This window comes from Pollicipes pollicipes, unplaced genomic scaffold (genome assembly GCF_011947565.3).
Source record: "Pollicipes pollicipes isolate AB1234 unplaced genomic scaffold, Ppol_2.1 Scaffold_1600;HRSCAF=1878_pilon_pilon_pilon, whole genome shotgun sequence".
NCBI classification, from domain to species: Eukaryota; Metazoa; Arthropoda; class Thecostraca; order Pollicipedomorpha; family Pollicipedidae; genus Pollicipes; species Pollicipes pollicipes.
This window is the reverse complement of record NW_023595962.1, coordinates 7967079-7993987: the sequence shown is the minus strand read 5'-3', so window position 1 is coordinate 7993987 and position 26909 is coordinate 7967079. Positions and strand designations below refer to the sequence as shown.

At 47.5% G+C, this 26909-nt stretch overlaps 1 protein-coding gene across 1 annotated transcript in view; it reads left to right on the top strand.

Moving 5' to 3' along the window:
• Nucleotides 1–26909, top strand: part of LOC119093386 (opsin, blue-sensitive) — a 71185-nt gene that overhangs the window by 18061 nt on the left and 26215 nt on the right. The window contains exons 3-7 of the mRNA XM_037216344.1: nucleotides 9135–9295; nucleotides 9997–10153; nucleotides 11174–11304; nucleotides 23640–23846; nucleotides 24231–24375. Of these exons, the coding sequence (XP_037072239.1) occupies nucleotides 9135–9295; nucleotides 9997–10153; nucleotides 11174–11304; nucleotides 23640–23846; nucleotides 24231–24375 (801 nt within the window). The remainder of the gene's footprint in view (nucleotides 1–9134; nucleotides 9296–9996; nucleotides 10154–11173; nucleotides 11305–23639; nucleotides 23847–24230; nucleotides 24376–26909) is intronic.

Here is a 26909-nt window from a genome sequence, read left to right as displayed (position 1 = left end):
GCGGCTTACATCATGTGACGCACCCCCGTGACACAATCCCTGAGAATCACGACCAATAATATGGTCTATAAATGCAATATATATATATATATATATATATATATATATATATATATGATATAGTAGATTCAGCGTGAGACAAACCGCTGGATGCCCCCATGGCACACTAGTGGATGGCACTAGGACACACCGGTAAAAGACACCATGGCACTTGGACACGCTGGTGGATGACACCATGACGCGCCAGTGGATGACATCATGACACGCCGGTGGAAAACACTACGGCACGCAGTTGGAAGATACTACGACACTCCACTGGATGACACCAAGACACACCGATGAATGGCATGATGACATGCCGTTGGATGACACCATGATACACCACTGGATGACACTAGGGCACGCCGGTTGATAACACTACGATACGCCGGTGAAACGTACCATGACACTTACGTCACAACATTCCACTGGATGACACCAGGACACACCGATGAATGACATGATGCCATGCCGTTGGATGACACCCTGATACACCGTTGGATGACACCCTGATACACCATTGGATGACACCATGACACGCCGGTGGATGACACCATGACCCACCGCTGGGTGCGGCAGTCGAGCACCGCGGTGGCGCCATATCCTCCTTGCGTCGCTGAGCAAGCCTGATGACGACAGCGCGCCAGATTGGCGTGATCAGCCATTGACTGCCGAAGTCTACGTCAGCTAATTCCTTGGCGTTCAGATTCTCCTCAAGCGTGGGTTGCCTGCTTGCCAGACTCAGCGGCTCCGCGTCGCCGCATAGACAGTTTGCCCTACGTAGCGGCGGCGTCTGGGCAAAAAAGTCAACTTGCAGTTTGCCGACTATCTTTTTGGTGGCTGACGCATGATAACTTCCGCATTGGCAACGTGTAAAAAAGCCGACGTGCCAAAAAGTCGAGTCGGATAAATGGCGAACTGCAAAATGGCACCATACCAAGACGACGGACTGCTAAATGACAAGTTGCAAAATGGCGACACGCCAAAAAGTTTACATTGCGCTACGGCAAACGGGTATATGGCGAAAAACTTAAGAGTCGAGTTTGAATAAGTGGCGACTTGCCAGTATGACGAAAAGCGAATTGACATGGGAAAAACAACACGCTCAAATGGTAGGCACAAAAGCACCACGTTTTCCATGCCTAGATTGCATTGGGAATTCCTATTCATTTTGTATGGCCGCTGTGTCCAGTGCAGTGCAGCTCTCTTCAAAGACAAATGGCTTCCGTTTATTTTCTTCTGCGGGAAAAAAGTAGCGACTGTTTTTCCGTATCGTCTTTTCATATGCCTGTACAGATCTCAAACCTCGTTAAAATATTTGTTTGACGTCTGCATCAGGGGTATCTACAACCGAAATATGTGACGAAACTAAAAAACGGTCGAGGTACCGTGTCGTCATAAAACCCCTGGTGACCGGCCGGTGGCACTGCGTTACGATGACTAACACGGCAGAACAAACCATCATGTTTTTTGGCCTGTGGTTCCCAAACTTTTGTGATCTGCATCCGAAACTTTGATGCTGCTCTCAGTAAATCGTCTCACGAATGCCTGCCAAAATGCAAAACCGCGGCATATTAACGAGCGGCTCATTAGTGGCAGATGGCAGATGGCAATGCATTTATGCCACAGCACAGCGCCGCGTCTCTTCTGCGCCGATTTAGAGTCGATCTTCAAACGACAGCTAGCGCACCGCCCAGCCTTATCAATGCCCGGAAACTGGGATGGAGAGTACGAAAATACTTGCTGATATCGAAGCTAGTACGGGAAATTTCTTGCGTGGAGGGGATTAATGCCAAGTTTAGACTACGGAGGGGGGGGGGGGGGCAGAATCTCGAAAAGAGGCAACTCTAACATATAGTTCTCCGGCCGGCTGATCGTGAGTAGTGGAGCCTGGTGAACGCCTGGACACAGCACGCTTACCTGCGCTAGCGGCGTCCCGCTAGCCGGGCCCAGTCCCGGGGTAAGTGCTACTGTACGCGCCGCTGGCTGGGGCTAAGGAATACGCCTGGTGACCCTGGGCTGATGAGTGGCATTCAGATTCAGGTTTACGCAGGCGGCAGTGATGGAGAGAGGCGCATGCCAGCGAACTGTGGGTCGCCTCTCACGAATTAGTAAATTAAACAAGTCTGTTGACTAATAAATTAGCAGACAACGGTTTTCCGACATTTTGGCGCTTGGAGTAAAGGGCTGGTGACGAAAATGCGAAAGCCACACTTCGTTCCGGAATTCAGAGCTCTTGGATTTTGAAGGCAATTCATGAGCCGGTCAGTTTTATCACATACTGTGCTATTTGTCGACGACGGTCTGAACCAGAATCTTCAGATTCGGGTTGCAGTGGCAAGCAAACAATGTCTCCATATTCTGGAGACATTGTTTGTGCCGTTGTAGCGCAACAGCTGTTCTGCAGCAGGTCGACAGCTGTTAGCTCGACTGCTGCTCTGCAGCAGCTCGACAGTCAACCTGCCGCAGAACAGCTGTTGGGCTACAACAGCACTTGCATATGTGAATATATGTCACACATGGAAAAGTTAGCAGCAGATGTGTTTGCACTAGAGCACTTCACGGCTTGGATTTTTAGGATTCGGTCCGGACCCAATCCGCCCGCCAGTACGGTTTTGCCAGATTTCTCAATCAAATCCGGTTCGGTCCCATGTACCAGAAAAATATATGAAACGAGTCCGTGCCAGTCCGCTTCCGCAAAAGGATTTTTTCGAATTTTTAAGTAGAAAGTGGCAAATTTGAGCGTCTTCAGTTTGACTTGTTTCTTTAATTTCGTTGGAAAAACACGTCGAAGTGGCCATAATCACTGGGTGCTAAGATACCTAGCATAGATCGCTGCCCTATCATGAATGCAATTTTGCATGAGGACCAGAATAAACAAGGTTTATCACGCTATTAATATTAAAAGTATTTTGGTCAACAAATCCCAAGACAAAACAGAAACCACAGCACCACATCAAAGAGGCCAGAAACGTTTCCGGTTTTAATGGCCTAACAATATGAGCACATTGTGCAATATTTTCAGCCTCCAGGTTAGGTGCAGCATACCTACCCACGCCACTTAACAGTTTCAGCGGCACCCAGTTCACAAGCGCAAGACGACGCTCACCTCGTGCGCTTTTTGAATAACTAAATCGACCAGCTCACTTCACATATGATACTTCAGGTACGCCTCCGTTTTCTGGCACACCGATTGGCCAGGCAACCTCAACGGCGAGCATTTTTTCCTGCCGGGTTACCAGTTGCGTCAAAATTGTCATTTACGCGCCCGACTGCCACCCGACGGTTCGCTTTCATACAGGAAAATGAAACAGTTGCGTCAGTTTTGAACCCTATTGCTTAAGTGACACAAGCTACCAAATATCCTTTTTTGCTCATGCAGGAAAGAAATACGAAATTTTATTTACAGTTGTGCATCACATTGCGTGAAGTTACATTTATATAGTTTAAACAATTATGTACAGATATGTTCACAATGGTACGTCACTTTGTATCCTTTTTTGTTTTCTTTTTCAGCACGCTAAACTAGACATCATAATACTGCGTCATGTAATAAACACGTTATAACATGGCGCAGCTTTTTAGTCAAAGTGCGTAACGTCTCTCGTGTACCGTCACTGCCACATACGCAAATATGTAATCCTCTCATATTCACATAACGTTTGCGAAAGTTAGGTGTGACTTGAAAAATCTTCATTTGAGGTATGACTAGACGGCCTTGGGTTACGCTACTTTCAGCCTCTTTAATTTTCCGGCTTTCTGTGCGGTGAGATGGGATTCTAAATCTTTACAGGAGTATCGCAGGTATGGAGATGCATCGTTGGCACCCAATTTGTACATGGTCATGCAAATGTGACTTAAATAGATAGGACACGAACCGATAGGCACCTACCTAATGTCTAAGATTTTTACTGGATGCGAAGAGTGCTTAGCTCACATCAGGCAGCCAACTGCTGGAGGGTGAAGTTACGACTGGTCTCTGGATGTAGAGACCAGCATGCTCATTCTTTGAGACAGAGGTAAAAAGCTTACGCCTGTCTTGAGGCAGAGGTAAGAAAGCTTACGCCTGTTTTCCACAAACACACAAAGGGACTGAGCTGTCTCTTTATCCGTCGACCTAGTTCCCCGTTTTTATAACTCGACTGATAGAGAGGAAGAGGTGATGCAAACCCAACCCCGGGTCTTTTCCAACCTAATGGAGATGGAGCCGAGCGAAAAATATCAGTGGGTTGGTATCAACGAGATCGCGCAGTTGGTACTAGGTTTCATGTAGTTAACTCAGTGAATGGCCCATTGTGGCTGGTCAAGTATTGAAATTTCGAAAAAATCGCACTTTGTCAGCTTTTCATACCTGCTAGACCATGCCTTGCGGGAAACAAAGCTTGAACAGGCGTATTCTTTGCTTAACTCTGAGCTCAGTCATCAGCCATATTTCATGTGTGATAAGGATGTGCTCATTGCGTAAGGCTTCGTTTACGTAACACTGCCAGCTCGCCTCACGCGTCCCGTGGTATCGTCGGTTGCTGGCCGCCGCATCCTGCGGCAACAGACCACCGTGCAGTGTTTTTCAAAGACCGCCACTGCTCCGAAACCAGAAAAATAGGAACACGTTTCTCGTGTCAAAGACGTGCAATTATGCTTCACTTGTTACAGAAAATGGAGTTGGGATTGCCAAGCATACTAGAGAGGTATCTTACGCTGGGAAAACAAGGCATTAAGGATGATGAGCATGTTTAAAACGAAACTAGAATGACCCTCCAAAAATTGGGAGGCGGTGGAATGTGCCCACCAGTTGCCCATAAACTCTCCTCAGACAACAGTGTTGAAAAAGGTTTAGACCATTAAAGTATACCTCGCTCTTTAAGTGTTGTAATGAGCGCAATTGCATCTCAACTGATATTTCGTGAAAAAGTGTAAATAGAACTTTGAACAATGAGAGCGCTTCAGTCTTCTCTCGTGAAGGGCAGACATTGATATGAGTATCCCACTCTCGTGGTTCAGTGAACGTTCTTTTCGCCTTCGCTTTGAGATACATTTCTTAGGGAGAGTAGGTAAAAATGACGTGTAGAGATGCAACAATTGTTGTTCTGGTAGACACGTGGAAATGGATCAGCTGGTTCAGCATGCTTGAATTAAAGCTGCTGCCATTGTTCTAAAATTGGCTGACTGACTAGGTAAATGGAAACTAAAGTGGTGACATGAAGTCAATCTTTTTGTATATTTATTGGACAGGAATTTGGATTTCAAAACTCTGTGGCACGCTTTCTACCAATAAGACATGCTGCTGCCTAATTTTCAGCTCTGAAATGCAACATCACTCAGTAGTGTGAAATGGGATTTCTGACAAGATTATAATAAGATAGGTTATTAGATTATCAGACATTTCAGCTACTGCGACAAACATAAGTGATCTAGATTTCCATAGAACCATTTATGAATGTATCTCATTCTTATCAATTTTTTAATGTCATGTGTTCATTACATAATGTATTTCATTGGGGATCCTTTTCTAAGTCGATGTCTTCATTGAACATTTCAGGGACTATTCGACGATAATACGTTTTCATCTGTTTTAAATCCCTTCAGCCCGCGTGAGCCGGCAGATTCGAGCATCCGGTCCGGTTCTAATCCAAGTTTTGGTGAACATTCCTGATCCGGTCCAATCCTCCGCTCGGATTGATGCAATCCGTGAACTGCTCCAGCGAGCACACGATTCTGTACCTTAGTCGCACTGCTTTGGTCGCACGCTGCTATGGCCCAGGCTGCTTAATGTTCCATTTACACGTCTAAATATTTCCCGCGCATATATGCGCTATCCTACACGATAAATGGCTCATATGCAGCAGACTTGGCCTCGGTTGGGATCATTGTTCATAAATCGTCCCCGTCCGGTGTGTTAGTATGCACACATTTCGCCCAGTTGACACTACCGCTGTCGTTACATTTGAGTCTGGGGAACGACAGGCCGATGTTTAGTTTTCATCCATGGAAGTGACACGATCAGACCGATCTCCTTGGAAATGCAAGGATTCGAACCTGGGTCTTCTGATTGCGAGTCTAGGGTTGTAGCGACGGAGCTATTCGCGCAGGGCAGCTTATGGAGCACTGGACTCGCAATCAGAATACTCCGCTTTGAATCCGGCAATTCAAGTCAAGAATTCGTGTTGCGGCCCAAACATGGCTGGAATTGATGCCGAGCCAACAAAGCCAACACAATTCAGTCCTTCTCAGGACTCAATAACGCCTAATAACGGCAGGAGAATTAATCGGGCGAAGCATTGTGTGCGTATTCGCGATGCTATTTGGAGACCAACATTTAGGTGAACCGCAAAAGCGATGTGCATTGATTCCATGTTCGGTCTGTCTTTGGTGAAATGGTCGGTCTTTTTGGACTATCAGCTTTGGAATATGTTTAACCGCAACGCAGCGGAATCTCTTAGGCAAAATTCAAGTTTTTGACCCGGATCTTCGCAGATTACTGTCAAGGCAAAGCAAGCATCATGCGATCAAAGAGGTCTACACGCGAACGAAATGAGGTTTTGAAGCTCCGCAGGTTATTGAAAGTTGTGGTACGCCAGCCACTGTTACTGTTCCTCAAGTTTATTGAAAGTTGTGGCATGCCAGCTGCTGAAAAAAACACACATGGTGAACCCCATCATATCAAAACTGACTCGACGTGCTCGCCGTGTGCTGTTAGCTATGCCTGCGGGCAGACACTGTACAATCATAGCACTGAGCCGCTTTCGAAAAAGGTCATACCGCGTGCATGTGAACCGCTGCAGCAATACGGAGTTATCCGTTGAGATATCTTAACTAGAATACTAAAAAGAGGAACAAAGTTGTAAGTAGATACCGCTGCTGCTACCAAATACTCTAGTCGATTAATCACGATTATGGCACGTCCCACTTCAACCAAAAGCACCTCACGCGCGTTATCGGTGGGTCACCACTTGCTGATGACGTCATATGGTGCTCATCTTGTGGGGAATAATCATTTATCGCCCCCTTTTACCACCACTTTGGCAGTTGGATTATCGAGTTGCGGTACTATATACCAGTCAGCAATTATTTTTAAGTATATTACCTCATTGCAGACACAACATGGCACTTATAGAAGAATGTTAAGTTCCCCGTATCATTCATTCTCTGTCCCGGTGGCTCAGTTGGTTAGATTGCCTGCCCTCCGATTCACCCACCGGTGGCAGGGTGAATTCGAATCGCTGTAGGCGCTCACTATTTACCCTCGACAGACATGGCCTGCGGCCGGTGGCAGCGGCCGTGGTAAAGGTCAGATGACGTCAGAGAACTGGACGGACCGTGCCAAGCAGTGCGGTGTGTTGAGCTTTCACCACCAGATTCTGCCATTGTCTTGGCATTGCGCCATCGGGTGGTAGAGGTAAGGGCCTACACAACAAGCACTGCTTAGCGTGAGCTCTGATGCCAGAAATCTGTTAATTCAATACGCTCGAATTCAATAAAAAAACGTTATTTTGATGGGATTCATTGCTGGCCATCGCAAGCCAAATCTGGAGATGCCGGCTCATAAAGTCACTGCGAAATGGTGGCGATATGTGATAGAATTAGCCGGTTCGTGCATTGCTCTCGCCAGCGCCTAGCCCGATGCACGTACCAGCTACGCGCACTCGAGCTGTTGCTGAACAGCTGTGTGTACACAGGAGCGTGCGTACGATTTCTCAATGGTAATCAGCATAACCCCAACTTTTTGTTCAAAACGCAGTTTGGGGCGCCGCAACTTTTTACGTGTCGTAAAACTACGTCCCATATTCTCGGTCATATTATTTTACGTATGTCTCTAGATTTTAACTGTCAACGATTCGTCACGAACGTGTAAATGCATGCCATAACCTTGGTGAAGGTACGCGGGCGCTGCGGGTTACTATGTGCGTTCGCCCCGTGTGTGCTCACGCTCGTGTGTTTCAGCCACATTGTTTTTTGCGTCGTCACGACCCCGGCTGCACACGTCTGAATATTTTCGGCTCGGGTATGCAATATGCTGCACAATATGCGGGAGAATTAGTTAGTCCAAGTATTGTGCCTGATGCCGCGCGGTCTGTGCACGCGGTGACGGATATTAGCGTCAATACAGCTGCATACTGTCGTCTCAGTTTCGTGTAGCATTTTTCAGTCGCATTTTTTCGTCTCGTGTGGCTGCGACTGCGGAAATTGAATACCTATCGCACGTGATACAAGCACGAAAGGTCTTGAGCTCCTTGTTTTTCGTCATGGTGGGTTCAGACTTTGTTTATGCTCACAATAATAGATCTTCAATATACGAGAGAGTGCTGGTTGAATGGTGGTATAACAACGGGCTAAATAAATGTGTCTGGCATTGATGGTGTAGCTGGAAGATCTGTAAACGATACATACAGCTACGCGGTGCAGTTGGCTTCGCGCTGTTTTCTGCTCGGGTCCGTGAGATCCAACATTAATCCTGAAAACGCCTAAAATCCATCGGATGTTTGTCTTGCGCATGAGCGCACTGAGCGGCTGTGTGCATCAGTTTACACGCTTCGCTGCACGATTGCTCATTTTTCAGCATCGACGTATGGAGTCAAGTTACGCTATAATGCCTCTTTGGGGAGCTATTAACCGGATTTCGACACGCGTTTCGGCGATTTTTACGGCTTTAGAATTTCGTGCTTTTCGTTGACATGCCAGTGAGTCACGTTTGCACGGGCCCTCGGGGTCCTGCCGGTCGTATCAGGTTCGCCGCGCTCCCCCCCCCCCCCCCTCCCCTACCACCTGAGCCAAGTTGTTTGCCAACAGGTCGCGCTGTACGGTTACGGTTGTTGGACAAAAGTCCAAAAGTCAGCTTGGAGAATATGGAGAATATGGAATAATATTTTGTCGATTGCTAAATGACGACTTCAAATTGGCGACAGGAAATAGTCGACGTGGCAAAGAAGCGAATCGGCTGAGCCGCAAGCTGCAAAAAGGCAAAATGCAAACAAAAAACATGCAACGATATCAGAAAGTCAAATGGCGAACCGCAAAATGACATGTAGAGAAGCGGGCATGCGACTACGCGACAGACGAACCGTGGCGCGCCTGAGGCCAGCTCTGCCCGTCCACAGGCGAAGCGGGCCGACCATGAACATGTCGTCGGGCGTGGTGCGAGCCTGCGACGAGTCAGCCGGCTCGTGTCCGTCCGTCGTCAACGTGACGTCGCGTGACGTCAACGTGACGTCGCTGCTGCTGGAGAACGGCTATGATGTCAGGAGCTGGCTGCAGCTCGGTAGGCTCCACTGGGCACCGACGCCAGCGGCTGACGATGAGTGATGGTCAAGCAGCCCCGGACGTGTTTTCTTGGGTAGCAGGGTAACGTTAATGGAGGGCCAGATCTAATTGATTGGGTATACTCGCATCGTTGGTCATGTGTTTCCATCTCATTATAGGCGTGTTTTATAAGTCTGCGTGTCTGGGGATTGTGCCCTTTTTCCTTCAGCTTATCCCTTGTTATTTCCCCCCCTCTCTCTCTCTCTCTCTCTCCTCTCTCTCTCTCTCTCTCTCTCTCTCCTCTCTCTCTCTCTCTCTCTCTCTCTCTCTCTCTCTCTCTCTCTCTCTCTCTCTCTCTCTCTCTCTCTCACTCTCTTTCTCCGTCCATTATCTCTCCCTTCATCCGTATCCATTAAGCTCGAGACCGGTGCGCACATGCAGCCGCTGAAAAAACACACGTAGCACGTTGCGAGTAATGACTTCTAGCTGAAGGTGTAAGCGAGGCCGTGCATCCTCAGTAACCCTCAGCGATGAACCCCGGGAAGGAAGGGCAAAACAGTGTCTATCTCGTGTTACGCCATGCAACGCTTGGTTCATATAAACCATTTTCTGTGCGGGTAGCCTGGCTCCAGCATGCTAATCTACCATCCTCGCCACTGACGTCACCCTGTGTCCGCTCCCTGCTCGTAAGCTCCGTCAATGGTCCCGTGTCTGTCACAGGCCTCTGCTCGCGGCCATACCTGCAGTCAATCCAACCGTTCTGGGCGCGCTTTCCGGCGCCACCTTACTGGTACCATCTGGCTATAGCGGCCTGCTACGCCCTGATCCTGCTGGTGGGATGCGCCGGCAACCTCTTCGTCATCTGCGTCTTCGCCAGGTGAGAGTTCAGTGCGCCCATCCTTATGCGCGGAGGTTTTTCGTCATCGGCGTAACCGCCAGATGATGGGACGTAATGGCCGAGTGGTTAGCGCCTTTAGCTCCCACGTGCGGGGCCGGGTTCGAAACCCCGGTCGCGCCGTGGCCTCTTGAGTGCTATTCGTCCGCTGAGTCCGAGGCTGATTGCTGAGTCTACATCTCTTGTCGCTAGATGGCAGCGGCTTAGTGGATCTGGAGTGGTAGGCTGTTCCGCAGTACCCAGCTGAGACCGGCCCGTGGCTGAAGAACAGGATATCTTAACGCATCGGTACCACCCTGGCTGACGCTATTGTATGGATTCGAGGCATTTGGAAAGCGCTAATGAGGCATCATGCACGCAGTATGTGCGTGTACATGACAGACCGAAGAAGACAAAAGCTCCCCGCCCAAATACGCAGTTCATGCTTTCAAACTGCCGCACGTTTCGATCTCGTATAATACATGCCGTGGGCGTGTCTGCACGAGCCTTTGGAGACAGCTCGCGGAGGCGACATCACCAACACCATCTTTTTAAATACTTCACGATACCCTCTAGACGTAAGCCTTGTCCGTTATCTGACACTCAAATCAGCAAAAGACTTTAAAAGGTCACTGAGACGGTGAACTTTTGCGTTGCAATTTGTTTAGTATTTGTCTGGTTTGGCTGGAGAGGTTCTGCCTTTGGCTATGCTGTTGCGTTAATATGACTCGCTCCTTTTGTTTAAACGTGATATTAATCGGTCTGGGGAAAGTGTGAAATGCATAAATGGCGAAATATTCCAAAAAAGCATATAAGGGTAGTTCTGGTTTTGGAACGCCCCATTATTCAACACAGTGTATTCTTTAATCTAAAAGAACATTGCCAGCTAAGACATGCCCTTGAAAACTCCTGGAGCGTGGATATCCACGCAGCACACTTCAAAAAGCGTACCTACTTGAGGGTTGCATGCAGTAAGCAAATGTGTCATAAATGGTGCATAACCTATTCTAACACAATCCGCAGGCACCGGAAGCTGCGCAAGCCGTCGAACCTGCTGCTGCTGAACCTGGCGATCAGCGATCTGGTGATGGTGTTCAAGTCCGTCACCATCGTCACCAATTCGGTGTTCGCTGGGCCGGTGCTCGGTGTCATAGGTGAGTTTGAATGGGGAGCCGAGTGGAAGGGAATGGTTGTATAGGGGATGGTTATGCATGGAGAGCGGAGTGGAAGGGGGTAGTTTTATAGGGGATGGTTATGCATGGAGAGCGGAGTGAAAGGGGGTAGTTATATAGGGGATGGGTATACATGGAGAGCGGAGTGGAAGGGGTTAGATATAGGGGATGGTTATACATGGAGAGCGGAGTGGAAGGGGTAGTTATTTAGGGGATGGTTATGCATGGAGAGCGGAGTGGAAGGGGGTAGTTATATAGGGGATGGTTATACATGGAGAGCGGAGTGGAAGGGGTGGTTATATAGGGGATGGTTATACATGGAGAGCGGAGTGGAAGGGAATGGTAATACCTCGCATGCGGCAGCCTTTGACTTCGGCGTGGGTTTTGGGGATACGCTGGTGCAGGGGAAAGAGATATTGGTACATGCTGCAAAAGCAATCACGCAAACTTTAAATAATCGTGCATTTAACTATAAGCCACAATACGAAACCCGGTTAGGGCTGTAGGGAAATGATGGCGAGTTCGTAGGCAGCCAACCGGATTTTACAGCAAATTTCAGCATTACGAACAGCATATCTTACACCAACGAACTCTGCTAAACTATTTGCTGGGCTTTTGGACCTTTACAACCGATTGTATCTTCACGGCCAAGACTACATTCAGATGGGGTAAGTAAGGTAGCCATGTAGGTACGACACATTCGATCTTTGTTTATTCCGCTAATCACGCTGGTTAAGTCGATGATGCTGATCTCTGATCTCGTTGGTGTTAATGTTATCGCTGATAATGCTCCTGTTCTTGTCCTCTAATGTTCTTCTGTTCCTGTTGAAGTTGACGTTTGCTGATGTTGCTGTCTGTCAGGTTGTTCTTTGTTTCCATCGATGTTGTTGCTCCACTCGATGCATTTGATCGGCTTCTCGATGAAGGTCACGTAAAGCTGCTTGGAATAGCCGTCTTTTTCGAACCAGCTTGGAAGTTCTTTTGATCCGAGAGTTCACTTGCGGTGGCATTCGATGACATGTCCATGGTTCGCCGTAATTGTGGACAGAGGACGTCGCAGATGACGTCGGGTCTTTGTTGTCGGAGACAAGATGGGATAATGGGCTATCGATGCCGATCCAATAATGGCTGGGTTTCATGTTGAGCTCGGTTGAAAGCTTGAAATTTGCATCCGCCGTCGCCAGTGTGTCCATGAATGCAAGCTGGGCGGATGTATGGGCGTATTTTAAGGAACTTGGTGCTGCTGTGGATAGTCAGATAGTTCGGTAAGTCCAACAGCTCATCGTAGGAGTGACTACAGACCCTTTTTGAGTCGTCGAAATATCTAGCGTAAGGATGAGTACAGACCCTTATTGAATCGTCGAAATATCTAGCGTAAGGATGAATACAGACCCTTATTGAGTCGTCGAAATATCTAGCGAAAGGATCAGGTCTCAGTCTTGCTTTGTTAACACGCACTCGGGTAGGTGCGGGGGGGGGGCAGATTTCCATCCCCCGGTCGCAAAGGTTTTTCAGAGTGATTTCCAGACGGCATGGCTACGCCACGCTTGACTTTATCTATATGTAGAAAATTGAATAGCGGATATTTGTATGTAAAAAACTAGATGAACTTTATAAGTTAACCGACCTACGGCAGGTCAAAATCAGGTCATGGCTGTCAGCGAAGGGCATTTCTAGGGAATCGCTTAATGTGCTGCAACAACGGAGTGTTCGACGAGGGCATACATATGTGAGACAGTTTCGTAGGTAATAAAACGATTGAATTTAGAACAAAAACCACTTCAACTGACCTAGGGTCAGGTGTAAAAGTCAGAACAAGACTTAAGCTAACCTGTTTTTACCCGAAAGCTTGGTTTAGGGCGTAGTTTCTGGTGCTCATTTCGAGGCTGTTGATGAGAGTGATCGCAATACGTATGTTCTATGTACTTTTTGAAGATCAGAGTAGGTCACTGACCTCACATGACGACGGTCAACACTTTGTTGTTAGAAAAATATCACCTAGCATAATCCCTGACACGTATTCGAATAGCCAAATAGGAACAATTTTGTGAATTTTTGATCATCTTGGCCAAACGAGGTCACTGACTTCACTCTCCTGTTGCATAGAACAGGTATGTCGTCATGCAATCGCTTCATGGCAATTGCATGACGAGGTCTGCTGGCAATTGAAGCACGTATTTGGAGTTTGACTCTGCTTGACCTTATTTGACTCGAAGGTCATGATCTAGAAACCTCAAACTCTGACACAGCTAAGTTCACTTAGATGTTAATCTACCTTGTGAATTTCGTGTCTCTAGCCATCTTAGCTTTTACATCTCAGGAGGGGGTCAAATTGCCTGCACCCCCACCCGAGAGAGGGGTATTCGGCCGGCCAGCCGGGTATACGGCAGCTCGTTCTTATACGTGCATGCAGATTATTGTAACGGGAGAGGGTTCCGATGGTTTCCCATGTTTCCCACCTCGTTTCCCATGGCGACACAGAGTTGCTGTTTGTAGCTGTCTGCTGAATATGAAGGTAATATTTTGAGACAGTTGGTGAGAATACCGTGGTGTCTTCAGATGTGAGACCACCGTGGTGTCTTCAGATGTGAGACCACCGTGGTGTCTTCAGATGTGAGACCACCAAGGTCAATATCACTCTGGGGATGTCAAATAAGGTCAGTGACCGCCAATGCAGCCTTTCTCAGGAAATGCTGCCATACAGCTTGAAAATATCGATGCTGAAGACTGTTGCGTTCTTAAGAAGTTGGTGGTCAAGGAACTGATCTTTGAGCCTTGTCAGGTATCCTCGTGTTTCTGAGGTGAGCCAAGATGTAGTTGGAAGACAAAAGATTGGTTTGGAGTCCTTTGAGAGCCGATTTGCTTGTTTATTTGTTTTGTTTTTGGTTTTTTGGTCGGACCACAGCAAGCACATACAAAAGGCCGTGGGTGTAATTTTGCTTTAGTTTGCTCCCTGCTTTAAGCCCTTTGTTAGTCAAAAGAAAGGTGGTGTTGTGCAGTGCGTAAGTGGAGGGTCCCTCACAATTAGCTCCAGTGCTAATTTGCTGGTGCGGTATGTTTAAACACATTGTGGCATTTTGCTTCGATCTTTCCCACTAGGTGGCTGGGAAGTTTGCTATAATTGCTTTCGTCAGGCAGCATATCTTACACTTTTTCGACATGTCGGAAGTGTTTTCGACATGTCATGCATTGATAATGCGATCTCACCATTATGCCCTCTTTCATTCTCAGCAGCTTTCAACAACTTCAAACATTTGTGTTCCTCTGCCGAAGTATTTTCAGTTTCCTCGAATGACTTTGTACACGTTAAACTGAAATTTGTTTTACGGAATTGTTAGAACCACCAGCCCGTGGCGTGATGGGAGGGGCAATGTGCATTCTGATGAAGTGCCAAACGTAGTTCTGGAGTCGCGGCAGGTTTGTCATTATTTTGCACCTGAATGTTTGCTTTGAGACCGGTTTCAATAGCTGGTAGTGTTTGATGCCAGTAGAAAACGACTTAAACGTTTGGCTGTGAGGAGGTCATTTCAGCTCAAGTGAACGCTTACGACTCAAAAGGGCCGATACGAACACCTTTGCCTTAAGCTCGCCGTCTAAAGGAATGTAGGATTATGCTCAGTACGGCTTCATTGAAATGGAGTTGGGGGGGGGGGGGGGGGGGTCTATGTGTTCGACACGGCTGGTGCTGCGCCGGACGGCTGGCAAAGATGTCAGCTTATCGTCAGATGTTCGAGCCTTCGAATGGTTTGGTTTGAATTTGTCGGACTATTGCACTTCCTTTTTTGTTTTGATGTTGTTTTCTTTTTGCATAGATGATACAGACGTATTAGCTTTATTCCTCGGAGTTATGAGGCAGTGACGTATGATATAGAAGACTGTCTTGTCAAAATTCTACAAAGTGTCAAACCATTTCTGAATTTTGCATTGCAAAGTATTTTTGTTGTCAGGCCACTGTTATGGGACATAATCTATAATACAACCATTTTACTCGATGGAAGAACTGAAGAAATGCACATTTCCCTGGAAATCTATCCTTTGGTGCAATAGTTTTGTGTGTGTTTGAACTCTGACACCTGTGAACGTTCCTATTGTCAGAACATTTTTCTAGTGGTCGTGACACTGGAGGACAAGCAGAGCACTGCGCCAAGTATTATTTTACGCTTCTTTCTGATAGTTCGTCTGTGACCTCTTTACAGCTACCGCCCTCAACGAGCTGGCAATGTGTGCCGATGGCGTGTATCTGAAGCGGAATAGAAACAAGCAGCCAAAAATGGAACTTTACGCCATGCAAGAAACGGAACTGGCAACAGTTACTCACCAGAAAAATCAATTTCAGCAGCGTTTTCGAACTGTCTCAGCCATGGGCTGTGAACCGAAGCATTAAGAAGTCGTGACAAGCGGTATTACAATAATCGCGTAGGCTTAGTCTTGTGTGTTGACCTACTCGTTTTGCGCGTAAAGTGCAGAATCATTGACGGAGCCGAGGCCTTTTTTAAGGGGCTTTTCTTTACATTGTCTTGTAACGCAATGTTGTTTTTACACACAATATCGCATTTTGTTATTTATTCAGAAGCCACTGTGGTATTTTCTAAATTCTTCTGTTTGGTCTGTCTTGCCTAAATATTTCGCAACCAACCAACGGATCGTTCTCGTTCAAATAACAGTCGGTATTGAAAACATTCTTATATTTGAAAAAAATTGTGTTGACCTTTGATCACTAATGAAATCACAGGCCGGGTCGAGGGCAAAACATTATATTTTCACCTTGGGTACGTAGAGAAGCTACTCGCGTTACGCCCCGTCCCTGCAGCACTGATTTTAGAATGCAAGAGTAGCCAGGTATTCCGTTTGGCTTCGACTTTCATGCTGGGAAAACGGATGCATATGCATGAAGTTAAATCTGCATGCATTTGCGTAGCTCATGGGAATACTGAAGATAGGAGATAAGTGTATGCCTGAAAATGAAGAGATTAATCTTCTTTCTTTTTCTTGTTTTGTTCGATAGACAATCGCGGAGTTCGCCTTGGCTCTGTCAAAAAGCGGCAAGGAAGCGTCTTTTAATGCACTATTTGCCAGTAAAGACACGTCACATCGAGGTGCAACAGACACCACATAGATTGATCTGAAGTTAAACACGGATTATAATGGGAGATCATTTTCAGTTTTTAATGGTCTTTTTAGAATAAATGAGTAGTTTGCACACATTTAAGCTAAGTTTTGTTGCTCAGCCTTGCTGCGGTACAAAAAAAAAATGTATTGCTAGACGCTGCGAACAGTGGTTACGAAATCGTGGCAACCATGATAGCTAGCTTTGAAGTGAGCCTTCGCTTCTATCGACCGATGAGTGATCCCAGCTGGCGTTCATGTCGTGAACAGCAGTTAGGGAATTATAGGAACCGTGGAAGCTAGCCTTGAAATCAAACTTTGTTTCTATCGACCAATGAGTGGTTCTAGTTGGTGTTGTTGGTGTGAACAGTAGTTAGGAAATTGTGAGAACCGTGAAAGCTAGCCTTGGAATGAAACTTCGTTTCTATCGACCAACAAGTGGCCCCAGCTGGTATTCACGAATGCTTTTTAATACAGATAAGCTTTACCCAGTAAGAAAAACGCATCGGCTTAAGCAGGCTTCCCGGCAACGACCGGCGGTGCCACGGCACGTTAGCTGCCAAGGCAACTCAACTGGTGTAATTACGGGCCAGTTGACTTACAACTATACTAAAGGCAAGTTCTCTTGATACCCTCACAGCTCACGCACATCCCTTACACACGCTAATTTCGCTCCACAGATCCACTGGAAATGTTTGGCTCCAAGGTACTGATCAGCGTTTATTCAGGCTTTTGGACGCGGCTGTGAGCCAGGCTGTGTCTGTGCTCGGGCCTAATTCAGGCCGTGGGCCTAATTCAGCTTGCGACGTGACGTTCCTTGCGATATCAGCAAATGTAAAGAATCGTCTGGCTCTTTATCACTGAATAGAGCTGGCGGAAAATGAGGGTGAGCGTGAGCGAGAGCGTGGGCGTGGGCGTGAGTGCGGGCAGGAAGATAGACCAAGAGCTAGCGTGAGCGTGAGAGAAAGGCCGCAAACCACCTTCATACCAGTCGGCACTGTTGCTCGTCAGTCCTGTCCGCAGTTACGGTCGGTTTCAAGACGCATTTCTGGGCACAGAACCCAAAGCAAATGCAAATGAAATAGAAATTCATCAATGAACATCCAGATTCCAACTGATCCCCGCCTTCTATGTATAGTTTCAAAGATATTTCCGGGGTAGACAATTGTTTGAAATGCTCCGCGAAAATTTTGTACATGTTCCACACACATCATGCTGTAAGGGTTCGTAGAGAGGCTTTCCTGTAACAAATTTTGCCTACCGCTGTACTGAAGCGTGAATAATCAATCACTTGAAGGTCCGGTTCAAGCCAGACGTCCCAGACAGCATGTTTCGCTAAGGCAGCTTCTGGCGCCACTGGAAGCTGGGGGTGAATGTCTCGAGGCGTTCTTTGAAGTTTGAAACTTTTCATGTCGCAGTTCATGGCGGTAAAGCGATTTTGCAGCGAAAACCATGCAAAAAGCAGGAACACGTTTTCCTCGTGAATCGCGCGTTTAGAGTACCACCGCAGATGGATTCCAGTGGCTTTACACCATTTGTTGTAGTAAGGCTCAGTGATTAAAGTTACGTAATATTAGCCCTTGCATCGACCCGTTCCGGGACCGCGGTGACGTACAGTCTGCGACCAGGCAATACTGAAGCAGTGGTGCAAACTAGATATCGATAGCACAGAGCGGCATTTTCACTCTCGCGCCGATTCACCGTGTTTGCTAACGCGGGCTGGGAAGGAACGGTCGATGTGACCCCCGTCTTAAAACTCATAAAGATATAGCTTGGTGGAAACACCGGTAGATTAGTGTTCACAATATCTCACGATTGGTGACCAGTTGTATGCGACTAGGTCAATTATTGATCCTTTAAGCACGGGTCAAAGGTCAAATTTGAAAGAAAGTCAAACTTTTCCGGCTTTATATGCTTGTACGTGCGAGACCATGCCTTGTAGCGACACAAAATCTTAACAGACGTGTTCCCCTTTCGACTAAAAGCACATTTGTGAGTAGTTGTATGTGTCTTGCGCAAATATGTATAATGTGCCAGTTTCTGTTCATGTGACAGAATCGTCGGTTGGCGCGCGCCGCCCGCAACGACCAAAGGTCGCCACGAAGTGTCCCTAAAAATATGCTGTTGCTCCCAAACCAGAAAAGATAGGAACACGTTTTTTTGGTCTCAAAACATGCGCAGGGGCTTTCATATAGACAGATGAAAAATTGGGCGCGATTGCACGGCATTCGCAGAGGTATCTTCCGAAAACCTTGAGAGCGGGTGTTGCATCAACCACTCTTCTCTATAAGGGCGAGAGCTATCGGCGATTTTTTTACATGAGAACGGGTTACACGTGCAAACATAACTTTCTTTAATGCAACACGCCTTCGAAGAGCAGGTCTTTATGAAATGCAGGGGTGGCAATGAATGATATGGTGCAGATGCCTTCCCTGGCAAATGGTTGAAGGCGAGACCAGACCCTTGGCTTTTCCAACCATCCCCAAAATTATTTTGCTTGCTGTGTGTTTTGACCATCATATACTCCATCCATGAATTAAATTTGATTTTCTGCCATGTCAGGTCTCTGATCTATGCCCTCGTTCTAAAGTATTCACACCGCATAAATGTGAAGGTACCGATACTGCCCGCGGCGCAGTATCAGCTCTGAGAGTACCAAATAACGAGCAAACCCTAACCAATAAGACAAATTCCCATGTGTATCGCTTGTGCGAACAACCAAATAGCTGCATTATTTTGATGCCAAGGAAAGTGCCAGAGGAAACTGCATCTGCAGGTTCATAACATATGATTTTTTTCGTGCTATCTGCGAGTAATGGAGGGTCAGAAGTGCGAACAACTAGGATTTTTAACGATTATTTCGATGCGGTAAAAAGATATGCACTGTTCTGTTTATCGAAAATAAGATTAACCTCAATTACCGTCTCTCGAGAGCTAAGTGATACGAAATTATGAGAAAGCACAAAACACGAAGCTTGTAGCACTCGTACCTCCTGAAGATAGCCCCGGCAAGCAGTGGACGCTCCTGCGGTATGCGACGGACAAGGTGGTGGGAGTCAGCACTCGCAAGAAGGCCAGGACAGTCGAAATGAGTAGGAGGCATGTGGTTAAATGGATCGAAAAGTTTAGAGCAAATATTCGGGAGAAGGCAAACAGCTATCCAAAACACCGCAGACAAGTGTGCCAAACTCCGCGGCTGTAAGCAAACCAGAGCTTTCAACAGCTGGAAAGGATGTCAGAATCAAAATGGAGGAAGGAAGTTATTTTTCCATCAACAATTCCACGGCACCTGGGAATGCCAGGTGCTAGACTTCAGTTAATGTCCAGAAGCCAACAAGCGTCAAGTTTGACTCGGAATTTAAGTTTCTCCGCCGAATAATCGTGTGGTTAGCTGTGCCCCAGGATGGCATGTCAGTGGCAGTGTTCATCTCCAGCAATGCAGATGCGCGCGAGGAAACATTTTGGAGGGAGTGTGTAATAAGATACCTTATATAATCCATCGCGAAACATCATTAGGATGAGACATTGATGTTTTGGTCAGATCTGACACCTGCCGATTATGCCCGAAGCATCCCGCAGTTGCTGGGCAAGCTGCATATTTACAATGTGCCGTGTGATGAAAACCCACCAAAGACACTTCCGATCTGACCCATGGCAGACATGAAAGTATTTTTCATAAATATTTTTCGAACCCCTTGAATGGATGGATTTATGGAATCAGACTCACGCTAAGCAGTCCTTGTTGTGTGATCCCTGACCTCCACCATCGGATCGCGCAATTCCAGGTTAACGGCAGCATTCTGAGGCGAAAGTTTAGCCTGCCACAGTGTTCAGCACGGTCCGCCCTGCCCTCTGACGTCATCTGACCTTTGGCACAGCCACTATCACTGGCCGCAAACATCCCGATCAATGGCAAATAGTGAGCGCCCAAAGCGACTCGAATCTATCCCTCCACGGGTGGGTGGATCGGGAGGCAGGCGCTTTAACCAACTGCGCCATCGGGACGGAAAGTGGATGATGAATGTATGACGGACATTGAATGACACCACACAAACGCGCGCCCACATACACACATGCCCACGCCCACGCCCACGCCCACGCCCACGCCCGTGTCCTTACACACATACACATACACACACACACACACACACACACGCACACACACACACACACACACACACACACACACACACACACACACACACACACACACACACACGCACACACACACACGTTAGGAGGTATATGGGAGTGCGCTACAGCGAAGTAGGTGGAAGGCCGACTCAGGAGGTCTGTGGCACCTGTGAGACTGGGTGGGAGGCCGACTCAGGAGGTCTGTGGGACCTGTGGGACTGGGTGGGAGGCCGACTCAGGGGGTCTGTGGGACCTGTGGGACTGGGTGGGAGGCCGACTCAGGAGGTCTGTGGGACCTGTGGGACTGGGTGGGAGGCCGACTCAGGAGGTCTGTGGGACTGGGCGATGAGCCACGTCCAAGCGGAGTTGTAATGCTCGCAGACAACAGGCCGGAAAAAATCACCGATGATAAAGAGAAACTGTGCATACTGTGGTGCGTGACATATGAGCAAATGGTCTGCGCTACCGCAGATGTAGCCTTCTAAGCCAGCTCACTGATGCTGTTGCATTGTTCACTAAGGTGGTCCGTAATTGTGGCCATTTTGTTGCAATGCCACCAAATGAGCCGAAAATGTAGTCATTCAATGTAGCCGCTGCTTTAAATAGCTACCCGCTCAGCAGTTTTGTAGCCCAACTCCGTAGTTAATCCAGTAGGCTCGAGACTTTAAAGTGGTTTTACCAAATGTGCTATCATTTTTCGCGCTATTTTCAAAGCAATGCACTGCTAAAGCCACGTCATACCAAACTTTCTTGAGCACCAACATTTCAGGTGGTCTACCAGCCGTGCAAACGACTATTGTGGACCCTGCGGTGTAATGCTATCTCGCGTGAGGTTTGAAACACAGCTTACCAAACTATGAGATCATCCAGACTCAAGTTCATGGAAAAATTGGAAAGTCACGAAATGACCTTGGATGTTGTTAAAGTACCAGTTAAAAGCAACTAGATTATAGAATAGATTATAAAGATATAAAATATTATACTTATTATAAAATATTATAAAAGATTATAAAGATATAACATGCTACAAAAGATTATGAAGATATAAAATATCATACTTAATATAAAATACTACAAAAGATCATAAAGATATAAAACACATAAAAACCTAATAGATTATACAAATAATAGAAATGAATCTTAACATATCAGCATTGCACTGCCGCCGTGCGAGAAGCCCAGCATGAACGGACGAAATAACAGTCACGGTCTGACGATTTCTAACACGAACTGACGGGCTACACCGCACAAACATGGATGTCAAACCAATCCTTCTGAAGCCTTGTGACGCCTCCTTCTATAAAGTGGCATCAAGTGGATAAAGTACCACAGCATCTTAGTTACCTGGTCCCTACAGCTAGGATAATGTTTGAACAAAAACGCACACCATAAAGCGAGCCAGTAAATGTTCAAACTGCGCGTGTAGCTAGCGCCCGTTTCTTTTTTGCCGTTGACCCGCCGGTCGTGGGGTTATCAGGAGGAGCATCCCTTTGCATATAAAGTGGAAAACACCGGGGAACGGCAATGGCTTAGCAATGCATGTAAACTGCGTCGGCACCACGCCACGCACATCTGCTCACTCACCAAGCTCACGTGCTCGTCCATGCATGTAATTAGATGATAGTCAATGTTTTACGTTTGCGTGCATCCATGGGAAGCATGAATAGCAAAAAATTGACACTTGCGGCCCTGTGGCGACGCAAGTCCGGCCACACTGTCCAAGATTTCCATGACAATTCCGTTTTTGGCGCGTCATTTGCCCAAATGCTATGTTTCATTTAGTGTCCATGCGGAAACATGGTAATTATGTGGTTGCCGTCCGCACGCCTTTATGTGCAGCATGCACGCGCACACGCACACGCACACGCACACGCACACGCACAGGCACAGCCACAGGCACGGGCACACGCTCACGCACGCGCACACGCACGGGCACAGGTACATGCACACGCACAGGCACAGCCACAGGCACAGGCACACGCACACGCACACGCACGCGCACACGCATACGCACAGGCACAGGCACAGGCACAGGCACAGGCACAGGCTTAGGCTCAGGCTCAAGCACAGACACAGGCACAGACACAGACACAGGCACACGCACACGCACACGCACACGCACACGTAGACGCACACGCACACGCACACACATGCGGTAGCCGTGCCAGGTACAGTCCTTAAATGGTGGCTGTATGTACCACACGAGGCTGAAGGCTGAACGTCGCACAGTACTCATCGCAAGCAAGGCGTGTGAATGGGACGTGGACTTTTTGTGACAACACACTCGCCGTTGATAATCATTACTTAACTGTGTGTTGGGTAGGGGGAGGAGCCATTGGGGAGGGGGGGGAGGAGCCATTGCTGCACTCCATTTTGGACAATGAAATCATATGGCCTTTGCACCGCCTTCTCACACTCATGATGATCACCAGGGCAAAAATTATCATGGGCCCAGGTTAAGCTCTCCTTTGCCACAAAGGCAATCACAAACAATGTCAGCATTAGGCTAGGTTATGCGCGATGCATATGGTCCCAAAGGAAGCAAAACAAAAGTTAATTGTATCTATACTAAAAAAGGCCATAAAGCCGTGTAGGGTAGCAGAACACTTGTATTTCAAGAATATTACGAAATATCGTGTATTGGTCTAAATCTCCTTAGTTTATTTTGTATATCTTATTGATAGAATAACTCTGTAAGTGAAGTTATATTCGAATGAACATAGGGATATTTTGTTTATATGCCATAATAAACATTATGCGATGCATTTGGCTTTAGGAATTTGTTTGCCGGCGCGTTGCATATTGGCATACTTGACAGAGAAAATGCAAACAGATTTTGTGATGGAGATAAGTTTAAGTACGATAATACATACCCGGTAATTGTGTACAACATGACCATCCCTTAACCAAGGCCGTCAAGGACAGCAAAGTTTGGTCAGATTTTGCGTGCATGTGTTGGCTGTCATCTCATGACCGGTCATTTGATTTTCCTATATGTTGGCCTTTTTTCTCAGGCCCCCGGATCTCGAGTCAAAGACATCCTTGCTTTAACCAAATCGCATGTTTCCATTTCCCAGGTTGCGAGTTCTACGGGTTCTCAACTGGCGTGACGGGCATCACCAGCATCATGACTCTGGCCAGCATCGCCAAGGACCGGTGCCGGGCGATTTGTAAACCCCTGGACCTGACTCACCAGCTGACGCGACGCCAGGCCTACGTCAACATCCTGGGCGTCTGGGCGTACGGCCTCCTCTTCAGTGTGCTGCCCCTCATGGGGGTTGAAGGTTAGCAATCTTTCTTCGATGTCATGGGCTCATCTCGGCTGGAGTTTGTTGGTTTTCAGACTCGCGCGACCCTGCCCCTTATGGGGGTTGAAGGTTAGCAAACTTTCTTCGATGTCATGGGCTCATCTCGGCTGGAGTTTGTTGGTTTTCAGACTTGCGCGACAAGCTTACCCGAACACTCTTAGAAATCGAGACAGCTCTAAAAACGAGCTTTGACGCTCAAGCCGTGAGCTCGTTAAGAAGTTCCAACCACCCACTGCACGCGGAAAAAACTTGTTGAAGTTGTGAAACGGATATAACACTGATGTGATGTGATGTGCGACGCAACGCGTTCGACGAAACTGCTTGATCCACCACCGATCTGACGTCGCTCCGACGTCACAGGCATCCGCTTCACGCCGGAGGGCTACCTGACGTCCTGCAGCTTTGACTACACATCCGACAGTGCGGCCAACAAGGCGTTCATCTTGGTCTTCTTCACGGCCGCCTGGATCCTACCGTGTTGCGAGATCTGCCGCTGCTACTACAAGTGGGTGGACCGTGTGGAGGACGCGGATGGTGGCCCAGCGGTGGTTCGCCGGGCCTTGTGTCGAGAGGCCCCTGTCCAATTTCCGTCCCTGGAAACTTTTTCTGGTAGACCTGTGCAAGGATGAGGTGCTGATAACTTTTGTTGATGCGTATGACGGAAATTTCTCTAACCCTTGTGCCCGCCGGGTATTGAGACCGATGGCTATCGACAGTGGACTGCCGTTGAAATGTTTGACAGCATTTGCAAAAGTGAGTAGGCACTTTGAACAATAATGATGCCAAGAAATAGATACAGTGACACTAATCGAGCCCAAAGATATCTATTACAAGATATCGAAAAATTGATTTATAGGAGACGAGGATTTCATCGGAAGAATAGTGCACAGCCGTACTTAAATGAAGCAGTGTGAACTATTCGCTCGAGAGACTTGCGAATAACCAACAGGCCTTGATCATATATATTTTCTGTGATGTGTCCCTGTCGCCGGGCTCGCCTGGCGTGCCGGTTTCAGCCGGTTTCAGCCGGTTCTTGCCGGTGACAAATTGCAGGTGGACTGGCCACTGATCCCCCTCTCCCTGCGACGCGACACTGAACCAATCAGCCCGGCCACAGCAGGAGATATGGCAGCAATCAGCCGTCCGTCCGATATATGGCAGCAATCGGTCGGTGCTTTATTTGACGCGCGCAATGCGGGCCATTTCCGTGGTGTGAAGGGAGCAGCTTGGGGTGGGTTACACACCATTCAATCCGTCTGTCAGCTTGTCAGTTCCTGGTGGGGTGACAAAGGAGGTCCTGCTAGATCATTGGGACAAATTGACGCTTTTCCAGCGATTGCATGCCTTAACATTCCTGCAGGTAAACTGCCACAAATTACAGCAGTTCTGAACAAACCAGTCACTGCTTTCTTCTCGACAATTTCAGTCTAGATACGATTCCGATGAAATGATCTCAGCAGGGGCCTGAGTCGCGGGGCGCTGATCACGACCATAATGGTAATGTTTCGGTCTGAATAGGAAGACGGCAGAGCACACGTCTGGCACAGGCACGTCAAACAGAGGCCGTAGTGGGCCGGGTAATCCCCCCCCCCCCGTACACCAACTGAATGGGCCAGTCCACGGATCGGGCAGCAAGTCGGGAAAATATGGGTATGAGCACGGGCACACATTTTACAACACTTATTTGAGATATTTGCAAGCTACCAGCACCACTAGATTCCTTAAGTTTTCTTTATGTAAATTATATGCAGTCAAACCATAATGAACACTGAGGCCGACAGACCGTAACGCAAAGAAAGCCTCAGTTTATGAAAAGATTCTCATTTCATGCCCATTTCCAGCTATCCATGTCGAGTAACATTCCAGTCATATACCGAAAATGTAAAGCAAGCTGGCAGCATGATAGCTGGAGCTATAAATCCCAAAATAGGCAGCATCGAGATAAATCATTTTGTTCATAAAAGCTGGCTTTTCGACCTCACACCACTGCTGGCACGTCATGTCAGTTACTTTAGCAATTTGTAATTGCCAAAGCGCATTGGCCAGAGCACCAAAGAAGCAGTACAGAATCTACGAAACTGGAGCATGGAGCAGGCGTTTGTTTGCACCATGCAATTAAGTGCGCAAAAACATCTCCAACATGTCTGTTATTTTAATTTCCGCCAATGGACTCAGAAAACACGGATTCATACCAGACATTGAATCCTATGGGCAATATTACACAGGAATCCTTTGTCAGCTAGAGCCAAGTGCGCAAAATCGGATATTTTGGGATGTTTTGCAGCCAGAGAGCGGATTGAGGAAAGAAGACAAGTCAAGGATGGAATAGAATGAAACGACCTTCCACAAAGATGGAAAGACCTACACGCAATCTCACAAACCAAAGGATTCTGCGATTGATGGGCGCATGAATAGCCAGCCAAGAGAGAGTGGAGGGTGGAGAGATTGGAGAGCGGGGTGGGGGCATTAGGTGGCAATGGATATTGGACGGCTTCGTCTGCCCAATATGTCCGGTCTGTCATAGCTCACCTTAGGATTAACGAGTGAACTGGGAGTAATGGAGAAGAACTTCCATTTTAGATGTGTCAGATCATGGCGGCAACAGTGCAAATGCAATTTCGCAAAGGTGTGAACCAAAACCACTGACGGATTTGATGGAGGTCTGCTCTAAAGATGCAACAACTTTCCAAGAACCTGGCTCCGGCAGGGACAAGCCAAGCAGCACCAGTGTGGCTGCTTATATAAAACCAGCAAAGATCGTAAAGATCCTAAAGATCGTACAAGCGCCGGACCAGGCGCCGGCTCCGTCAGCATCTCTCATTATATTCAATGCAGGCCGACTGGCCTTCTTGCACGAACAAAATACCTTCATTACGTCAGTCGGGGCGGCGCGCTGCAGCGCCACCTGAAGCAAATATGACCGTCAGTTGTGGCCGAGCATGGCCGGCAAACATGGCCGAAGTACCACATCTCGGGTCTGCCCTTGCAAGATAGCGGCACTCCGCGAATATACCAAGGGCCGGATATGAAAACGCCTGG